This window comes from Crocodylus porosus, unplaced genomic scaffold (genome assembly GCF_001723895.1).
Source record: "Crocodylus porosus isolate Cpor-Errol unplaced genomic scaffold, CroPor_comp1, whole genome shotgun sequence".
Classification (NCBI taxonomy): domain Eukaryota; kingdom Metazoa; phylum Chordata; order Crocodylia; family Crocodylidae; genus Crocodylus; species Crocodylus porosus.
Genome location: NW_017728886.1, coordinates 1,278,914 through 1,288,985, shown reverse-complemented (window position 1 = coordinate 1,288,985; position 10,072 = coordinate 1,278,914). Strand labels below are relative to the sequence as shown.

General features: G+C 65.9%; 1 protein-coding gene across 1 annotated transcript in view; it reads left to right on the top strand.

Moving 5' to 3' along the window:
* MYO1G (myosin IG) overlaps positions 1 to 8,163 on the top strand; it is a 21,366-nt gene extending 13,203 nt beyond the window's left edge. The window contains exons 17-22 of the mRNA XM_019529069.1: positions 207 to 430; positions 968 to 1,112; positions 2,209 to 2,313; positions 2,806 to 2,919; positions 4,260 to 4,414; positions 7,509 to 8,163. Of these exons, the coding sequence (XP_019384614.1) occupies positions 207 to 430; positions 968 to 1,112; positions 2,209 to 2,313; positions 2,806 to 2,919; positions 4,260 to 4,414; positions 7,509 to 7,665 (900 nt within the window). The 3' untranslated portion in view covers positions 7,666 to 8,163. The remainder of the gene's footprint in view (positions 1 to 206; positions 431 to 967; positions 1,113 to 2,208; positions 2,314 to 2,805; positions 2,920 to 4,259; positions 4,415 to 7,508) is intronic.
* The last annotated feature ends 1,909 nt before the right edge of the window (positions 8,164 to 10,072 follow it).

Genomic DNA, 10,072 nt, shown 5'->3' with positions numbered 1-10,072 from the left:
AGTATTGACAGTCAGGACACCTGAGTTTTGCCCCCAGTGCAGGAGGGAAGCAGGGTCTAGGGGGTCCTGTCTGTCCACGGAGTCACTCGATTGCAGCCACCTCTGGGGTGGGACGCGGCCACCGCTGGGGGTGGGGGGCAAGTGGCTGCCGTGTCCCCCTCCCTAGTTGGGCTGGGCTGTGACAAGCGGGTTGGCATGTGCTGCAGGCATGGCGAGGTGCCCTGGCGCGGAGGCGATGCCGGCAGCTGCGCGCCATCTACACCATCATGGACCACTACCGGCGGCACAAGGTGCGGGCCTACCTGCGCGAGCTGTGCCGGCGCTTCCAGGGCGTGCGCACCATGCCTGATTACGGCCGCAGCGTGACCTGGCCCCCCCCACCCGCCGTGCTTGCCCGCTTCCAGGACCACAGCCAGCAGCTCTTCCGCAGGTAACGTGCCCCCTGCCCACGGCCCAGCTCCTGCCCCGTGGGACCCGCTGCTCCAGCCAGCCCTGCCTGTGGACCACCATCACAACCCAGGCCCCTGGTCCCCCAGCTCAGGCCCCACACTCAGTGCAGCCACGTGGGCATGCAGCGGCCCTGAGCCGCTGGTGGGGACACCAGCCCAGGGGGAGCTGAGCACTCCAGCAACGGCCCAGGGCTCCTGCTCCCAGCGTGTCCCTTCGGTGCACTGGAGCTGTTATGTGGCATCCTGCTCTGGAGGGCTCCGTGCTATGCACATGGGCACGTGCCTCTACTTGTCTGCACGTGTGGCTGGCTGTGCATGCGTATGCACGCACACCTGTGTGCACATACGTATTCATTCACGTGCACAAGTGCATATGCATGTGCATGCCTGGTGCGTTGCACAGGGCTGCATTTCCCCCCTGCACAGCACAGGCCCCTGGGGGAGCCGCCCCAGGGTGGTGCTGGGGGTGGTGCCAGGGGTGCCCGGCTGACCCACGACTGCTGTGCTCCCGCGGGCAGGTGGCGAGCCCGGCAGATCGTCAAGAACATCCCGCCCTCGGACATGGCGCAGATCAAAGCCAAGGTGGCGGCCATGGGGGCCCTGCATGGGCTGCGGCCAGACTGGGGCTGCCAGCGGAGCTGGGCGCGGGATTACTTGTCCTCGGTGAGTACCACACAGGGCCTCCACTAAGGCTCCAGGAGCGTGGGTTAGAGGGGAGACCTCCATGAGGACCCCCGTCTTGCGTCCGGGGGCAGGCGGGCCAGGCCCGGTACTCTGCTTACTAGGGCAATCGCACAGCTTTCTTAAAGCCCCCTCAACCTCCCACCAGTTGCTAGGATCTCTTGGCTGTGCCCCCTGCGCTGGGGAACCCCCCTTGTGCCCCCTGCCTCTGCCTAGAGAAACAGGGCAGGGAGTCTCCTGGCAGCATTGCTGTGGATCCATGAGCAGAGCCTGTGTCCTGCCCAGAGCTAGCTGCGTTTTGCCAGTAGCTGAGTGCACGAGTGTCCATCTCAGGGCCCATTCCCCACCCCTGTCCTGCCCAGCACAGGTCTCATGCCAGCCCCTTTTCTTCACCCACCCCCACCAGCCTTGATGTGGGAGCCAGGCTCCCTCCCTTCCTCTCTAGGGCCTGGCAGGCGTGGGTCTTCCTCCTTTGGGGATTAGGTCCCCCCCACCCACAGGGTGCTTCTTCTCCTAGGGCTCGGTGCTGCCTGTATCCTGAGTCTCCTACTCCCAGCACCGGTCTGGGGACCCCACACTAGCTTGTGCATACACGTGTGGGGCCGGCTTTGCTGATACATGCCCAGGGGCTGCGTTGCCTGCCAGTGTCTGCGCGTGTTAGTGACCTACCCGCCTGTGGGGAGGCGTGTACGGAGCTCGTGTCTGTACGGCAGCCCAAGCCGTGTCAGTGTGCTGCACGGGGGGATCTCAGCAGGGGCTCCCCTCCAGTTCAGCACATGCCACAGGAATGCAGCCACCTCTGGGGTAAGGCAGGGCAATACTCACAGCAACACAGTGCAGCACATGACGGGGCCTGGAGTTGATGTGTGCATGAGGGAAGAAGCCAGGAGCATGGGAGGCTGGGAGAGCGGAGCCTGCTGGGACCCCGCTGGGGGAAGGGTCCAGCAGCACTGCCCCCCTTTGAGGGTCTTACCCTGTGGTCTCCCATTCAAGTGCTGAATGAAGCTGGCCCTGCTTGGCCCCGGGGGCCACAGCAGCTGCTTCCCACCCAGCACTTCTGACACTCCCCCATTTGCAGGAGGTGGAGAACCCCACGCTGGCCCTCCAGTTCGCCCGCAGGGTGCAAGCGCTGAGGGACAAGGTGCATTTCGGCTTCGTGCTCTTCTCCTGCCATGTCCGCAAGGTGAGAGGCGGGGCGGGAAGCCAGGGCACGTGGCACGGGCACTGAGGGGGCAGCCCAGGGCAAGGCAAATGCTGGAGGGCTCTCCATGGCACGTGTGCCTGTGTATGCGGGTAGGCACAAGTGTGCATGTGTGCGTCCACACGTGTGCATGTGTATGTGTGAATCTTTGTACGTGTGCACAGTGTGTGTATATGTGTGAATGTGTTCTTGTGTGCGCACTTGTGCACGTGCACGTGCCTCCCCACCCCTTCCCCCATGCCGCGTGCCCGCTGTCCATGGTGCTAACAGGTCAGTGCCGCCCCTTGTCCCTCCTGGCAGCTTGGGGTTGTGCTGAGGGTGATGCCCCTAGCCCTGAGCAGGCCAGGGGGTTCCCCCTCCCCTGCCTTGCATGGGCTGGGGCCGCGGGCAGGGAGCAGGGGGCCCCAGTGTGCTCCCGAGGCCCTGGCTGGGATCCCCCTACCCCTTCCCAACCAGGTGTTGCCTGCTCGGCAGATCAACCGCTGCAACAAGAGCCGGGACCGAGCCATCCTGCTCACGGACCAGCACCTCTACAAGCTGGAGCCCCGCAAGCAGTACCGTGTCATGCGCAGCCTGCCCCTCAGCACGGTGAGTGCCCGGCGCACCGGGGCAGGGGCTGGGTGGGTGGCCGCCACAGCACCTCTGCCCAGCCCATGGGGACCCCGCGGAGCTTCCCCCCTCAGCCTTCCTGGGCGGGCAGGAGAAGCTGGAGGGACCCTGCAGCAGAGGCAGAGTCAGGCACGCATGGAGAAGATGGCTCCAGCAGGGCTCGAGGTCCTCTGCTAGAGCCAGAGCTCCTGGAGCAGGGAGGTGGGCACCGGTCTTCCTCCCGCAGCACTGCAGGGGGCTGGTGGGAGCGTGCTGGGTTTCTGGGGCCCTGGCAGGTGGGGGGCAGCTGTGCTCCGAAGCAGCTGGAACGTGGATGCCTGCCTCGCAGCCACGAGGAGCCCGGAGCGTGGCGGGACTGGAGCTTCCACACGCTCCTCCCTGCACATCTGCTGCCTCCGAGCAAGGGGGTGAATGCAAACCCTGCCAGCCCCGCAGCTTGCCTGGGATGCCGAGGAAGCAGCAGGGGCACAGCCAGACCCTGTCGTGCATGCCAGCACTTTTGAACCCGGGGGAGTGGGGAACATGCCAGGCCTGAAGCCATGAAGCTGAAGCTCTCTCCTGGAAGGGGCCAGGCCTTGGGGCAGGGGCCCTGCAGAGGCAGCAGGGCCATGGGCAGGAACCTCTGGGGCGTGGAGGGGCCCTGTCCTGGTGAATCACCTCTGCTGGGCCCCAGCCCCGTCCTGCTAATTGCTCCCAGCGGTGCGCAGCCTGGGGGGAGACGGGGCAGCTGCCTCCCTGCACCAGACAGACAGCTGGCAGCTGCCCTGGGCTCAGAGGGGATTCCCTCGCCCTGCCGGCTCCGGGGCAGGCCCTGGGCAGTGTGTCAAGCTGCCTTGCTGTGTCCGGAGGGCTGAGGACCCTTCCTTTGGCAGGGAGGCCGGGGCTCTGTGCCCTCAGGGGGCTCCCAGAGCTGGGGGTTTGCTCCCCCTGACCTCTTCCTGGAGCAGGGGCAGCGGCAGGTGGCGCTCAGAGGCCTCTACCGCCTTGAGCCTCCGTGACATCAGGCTTGGGGACTGCCCAGGGGGAGCCTCATTGCTGTGCGCAAGGGACTCCAGGCACCTTGACTGTGCCACCCCCAGCTACCCACACTGGCTCCACCCACTTCTCCCAGCAGCCAATCAGAATGCAAGCTCGCTTTCCTACACTCGGTGGCAAACCAATAAGAATGAATCTGCTTTCTCATTGGCCGACGCAGAGGCCAATCACGTGCAAGGGGAGGGGTGCCCGACATCACCACCTAGAGGCCGCGTGGGGACTTGCACCCGCCGCCTCTGGTGACCCAGTGTCCGAGGTACTGAAGATGGCGCGTGTGTCGGCAGGTGACGGGAGTGAGCGTGACCAACAGGCAGGACCAGCTGGTGGTCTTCCACACCTGCAGCCACAACGACCTGGTGGTCTGCTTCCACAAGATGCAGCCGGCGGGGGACAACCGGGTCGGGGAGCTGGTGGGCGTGCTGGCCGACCACTGCAAAGCGTGAGTGATGGGGCTGGGGGCAGTGCAATGCGGCCAGCGCCAGCTGGCGCAGTCCCGTGGGCATGAGCTCTGAGCCGGGGGTGTCACAGCCTGGGCCTTCAGCGTTGCAACGCTGCAGCTCCCGGGATCCGTTACCCCTGGAAACTGCCCCCAGCCCCGTCTCTCTGCCCGGAGGAAACTTCTGGACCTGGCACATCCTCCCCGGAGCCAGGGGTGGAGGGGGCAGCTTGTTCGGGCCCCGCCTCAGAGCTGGGTGCATTTCCACGGCGCTGCTCCCGTGCTCAGCAGCTCCACGTGGGAGAAGAGGATGTGCAGGGCCCTGCTGGGCTGGGCTTGGTGTCGGCTGCTCCCTGCCTGGCGTGCGGGGGCTGAGCTGGGGGCGGGCAGCCCGTGGGCAGCAGGTGACAGCCAGGTCAGCCCCAGGATCGTGCTGGACAGGTGCGGGTGCTCCTGGGAGGGTCTAGGGACCAGCTGCTTGGCTCAGGGCCGGCCCCAGCCAGGCTCACTCTGGCTGGGGGCTCCACAGGCCTGTTGTAGTGGCTGGGCAGACCCAGGCAGCCAGAGACATAGCCCCCGGCCTGTGGGCACCAGCATCCTGGCATGGGCAGCTCGGCCCCCCGCCCCGAGGGCGCTGCACTCCTGCCGTGCCCAGAGAGCGCTGGCTTCTAGCAGGGCTCTGGCGGGAGCGTGGGCACCTGGCCCATCCTGCACGCACATGCATGTACACATACACGTGCTCATAGGCACTCGCATGTACACTCGTGTGCACATGCAAATGCAGGCCCAGCTCTGCACGCACTCACACACTTGCACACTGACCTACATGCGCGCACACTTGCACATGCGCACACACAGACACACACAAATGCACACTTGCACATGCAGACGCATGCGCACACACGGACACACACAAATGCACTCTTGCACATGCTTTCACATACATGTGCGTGCGCACATGCACACTCGCACGCACCCGTACGGCCCGTTGCCAGCCTCTGGCGAGCCCTGAGCTGTGACTGGATGCGAGAAGTCTCCTGTAGCCTCCTGGGAGCTTTTGGGTGACCCCAGCCCCGTGTGCCCCCCAGCTGCTGTCTCGGGGTGCCAGGCTGCTAGGAAGAGGGCAGGGTGGGCCAGGGACTGAGGTCCGGATCTGGCCGGGCTGGGATGTAGCACTGGGTGGACGAGTCCATCCTGCCACTGGCCGTGGTGCTGGGGGGGGCAGTGCAGGGCAGGAGCAGAGCTCTGGGGATCCCCTGCTAGCCACCTGCCTCAGTTTCCCCACCCATAACATGGGCACACAATGGCACAACTGCTGCCCTGCACTGAGCCAGTCCCAGAGTCCTCATCCCTTGCCCTTCTCGTGGGTGGGGGGACAAGGCCGGGCCGCCCTCAGGGAGGTCTGGGCCTTTGCTAGACGCCACACCTGGGGGCTGCCGTGGCCCAGCCTGCAGCGCCTGGGCAGGGGGCAAGGACCATCTCCCAGGCTGGCATCACCCTCAGTCGGCAGGGAGGGTCTCCAGGCCCCTCTCCGGCAGGCACCTGCCCCTTTATACACTGCCGTCTGCTGCGCACACTCAGCCCGGGCTCCCTTTGTGGGCCCTTGATAGGCCCAGAGGGGGCCGAGGTGGTCTGAGCCAGCAGTGCCTGGCTGGGGTCCCCGAGCCCCCCCTTGGCACAGCCCCCGGGGTTCCCTCCGGCCTCGGCCCCCCGACTTGCTGGGCGAAAAGCCTGGCACCAGCCTTCCTGGGACGCGCACGGTTGTCGGGCTGTAGCGTGTCGTGGGAACACAGTTGTCAGCTGACTGGATGGGTGTGCAATGCACTCTTGTGGGCTGTGCGGTGCACGCTCTTGTCAAGCTGTAGCACCGGGCAGGGCCTACTGCGGTTGGGGCGCAGCACACAGTGGGAGCTCGGGTGAGGTGTCAGGCTGTGGTCAGGGTGTAACGTGGAGCGGAGCACGCTGATTCGTCCCGGAAGTGCAGACCGGTGCATGCCTCTGTGGGTCCAGGCATGCTGACTGGTGCTTAGGGGTCCCCACTGGGTTTGGGGAGGGGACGCAGCCCCGTGGCCGGCGGGAGGCAGCTCTGGCCAGGCACGGTACACCCGCCGCCCTGCCCCACGTCTCAGCTGTCTCCGTACCGGGGAGCTGGTTGCCAGGCAATGGCAAGAGAGCTGGTTAATTGCTGAGATTCAGTAAGGAGCATGGGATGGAGAAGGGTGGGCGAGCAGGGACGGTGTGTGGCCTGGGGGCAGAGTGGGCCCGGGCGGGCGGCACAGAGACCACGCGCCCCTCCATGGCTCCCTTCCCACCGCTGGGGGGTCAGCCCTGCTCCCTGGCCTGGCACAGCGGGGACCCCCCGAGGGCTCATCTGCCCCTGGAAGGGGGAGGAAACTGAGGCACAGGGAGTCGCTGCATGGATAAAAATGGGTCTCCCCCTGCCAGGTATCCCAGGATCCCTCCATGGCGTGGGTGGTTACCCGGGAAGCCTGGCCAGGGGGCACACAACAAGTGTGACCCCACAGCCAGCTAGAGCCAGCCTGGGGATGCGCACGTATGCAAACTTGCATGGCAGAGCCCCACAACATCGGAGGACATTGGCCTTCCCACGCCTTCCTCCCTGCCCTGGAAGACAGGCACCAAGATCCCTGGAGCTGGGGGGCAGCCCCTGAACCGCTCTGTGCCTCAGTTTCCCCCAGCTGTAGCTCCCCGAAGGTGGTGCCAGGCTAAGCGAACCCGAGGGGGGAACAGCATGATCTGGCCCGGCAGCAATGGGGTTAACCCACCATGGCCGAATCAGCCTCCCCAATTAACAGGCAACAGGCGTGAAGCTGCCACCTCCACCCCTGGAGCAGACCGGCAGCCGCCTCCACCGCCGCCTGAAATAGCAGCTCCCGGGGCCGGATCCTGCCAAGCCTGGAGTCACAGACCTCTGGGTTTGGCAGGGGCAAGGCAGCAAGGCTGGGCACCCCCTTCGCAACCCATCCCCGGGACCCCAGAAGCAAAGCCCCAGGGGTGTGAGACTGGCCCCTGGCTGCTTTCCCGTCGCAGCCTGCAGCCGGCTCCAGGCTGGCGCTGACCCGTGCTCTCCCCCCAGGACCAGGCGGGAGCTGGAGGTCCGTGTGTCCGACTGCATCCAGATAAGCTTGCGGGGCAAGAAGAGGCTGGTGGCTGTGCAGACGCGCCCCGATGCCGCCGTGCCCGACTTCGGCAAGAGCCGCAATGGCTTCGTGCTCTACTGGCCGCAGAGCTGAGATCAGGGGGCTTGGGGGCCTGCCTAGCCCTGGCCCAGAGGGTAGAAGGAGCCGATGTCACCCCTCCACCCGGCCAAAGCTACGTCTGGGCCAGGAGGGCCCCACAAGCTGCCCGGCCCTGCCCAGAAGCCCCCAGGACCCGCACTGGCTCCCCGCTAGGAGGAGAGGCCCAGCCCTCAAGGAGCCAGACAGCCGGAGGCTGGCAGAGCCAGCTCCAGCCCATGCCCCTCCCTGCCAGCTTCGCACCTTCTTGCCCCCTGCCCTGACCTGCTGGCTCCCCCCGGGGCCCCTGTCACCCTCCAGAGAGGGACAGCCCAGACCCTGCTTGCATCGCTGCCAGGGCTGGAGCTCCCCTCCGCCTCGTTACAGGATGAATGCTCCAGCGCCGCGCATTCAGATCAGAGAGGAGCCCAGCGTGGGCGCCCAGCAGGCTCCATATGCAGGGAGCACCGCTGCTCCGGGACCCCTTGTAAATAAACCAGAGCCCTGCGGTCACCAGATGAGGCTGGCATCATCTCATGGGCTGGCCAGGGGGACCCCCTCCCGGGCACAGCTCAGGCCTAGCTAAGGAGGTGCTGAGATCTGCGAGCCCTGCACAGGGGACAGGGACAGGCCCAGCTTCTGGTCTGCCACAAGCCAGGGGTCATGCATGGTGCTGCTGCACACTACTGGGGCTGCGTTGGTCCACCCCAGAGCTGGCTGCATTTCCACTGTGGGGGCTCCTGGGTGTCAGGTTTCTCTGGTGCTTATGGGGGGTCTTAGACTCCAGGGGAGGCAGGCAAGCACGAGAGGCAACCAGCCCAACTCTCTGATGCTCTCCTGAGCTGCTCCCATTGTGCCTGGGCCTTGTCCCATCCTCCTCCCAGCTTGTCGCCCTGTCCTAGCCGCTGCCACGCGGCTCGTGGCAGCACTGGGGGTGTCTCTTTGCCTGGGACACGCGGGGAGGCAAGGGGTTAAGCCAGCTGACACCAGCAGCACCTTCCCATAAGGCCCAGGCGGGGAGCAGCTTTGAATAGCACAGAGCCACTGGCTAATGAGCTCCCACTGGCCCTGCGGTCCCACTGCCTGCAGGAGCGGCTGCCTGGGGGCACAGTTCCCCCTAGGCCCCATCTGCTCTCACTACGGGCTCAAGTCCTGGCATTGGGCAGGAAGGCTGGGGAGGACAGGGCCCTGGCACACGGTGCCTGGGGCTCTAGGGAGCTCTGTGCACATGCGTATGCAGCACAACCCATGTCCAAGGGGGTCCTGCTTCAATCCAGTGAGGTGGGGTCCGGTGGAAAGACCCACCTGGGTGATGAACGTCACTTGTAAACGAGTGGAGGTGGGAATTGTTCTTCAATGTATGTGTGCACATGCACTGGTACACACGTGCCTGTGTGCACATGCATGTAGATGCTTGCACACAGAGGCACGTGCATGCATACGTACCCATGCTTACAGGCAAACCCACGCGCATACACCTGTGTGCACACAAACGCGCTGTGGACTCCCAGGCACACGCGTGTCCAGCCCCACACGGCCCGTCCTGCCTTTATCCCCCCCACAGAGAGACACTCGGCTCCTGTGTAAAAGGGGCTGCGCTGCTCTCCCAGCTGCCCCGACCCCAGCCTGGGAGTGCGGCTCAGTTCGTCGCCATGACCCGTGGCCATGTGTTCCCCTCACTGGGCACGGGCAGCCCCTCTGAGCACCGGGAGGCACGGGTGGGTGGGGAGCAGGGGGCACCCCCTGCGCCCCCTCCAACAAGCTGGGCCCATGCCTGAGCCTACCAAAGAGTCAGACGCTGATCTCCAGGCCCCGACGCGGCAGGCGAGGGGGACGGCCCAGCCCTCCAGGAGCCCCCAGCACCACCAGCTCCAGCCCGCAAGGACTCCAGCGCCTGGGAGGGAGTTTTCCCGTTTTATTTTGCATAAAGTGCCACAGTCATCAGCAGGAAACGACTGCCCGCTGCATGGTGTGGACCTCCTGGCCCTGGCACGGCACAGCTAGGAAGGGAAGGCAGTTTTGCCCAGACCCCGGGCGGCGAGGGGCTTTCCGGCACCCGCTGTGTCCTTCCTTCTGGCCCCACAACACAGCCGGTGGACCCCTCACCTGCTCCCACGGGGTCTGGCCCGAGTCACGGCAGCAGTCACGGGCAGGGGGGGTGGCTCCCGGGGGGCTATCAGCTGTCCTGAGTCCCCCCCTCTCCGGGGATGGGCGGAAGCAGGAACCGCCGGCCCCACAGAAGGAAATTAAAAACGAGCCAGAGTCCAGTTCGGCCAACGCAGCGTCCAGGCAGGCCCGAGGCTGTCCCTCCCGGGGCAGCGGAGGAGGAGGCACGCAACCGGAGGGAGACACGGGGGAGTCCGTGTCTCCGTGCTGGCGGAGCACACGGCGCTCTTCACGCGGCAGCGGGGGCGGCCGCTGAGCT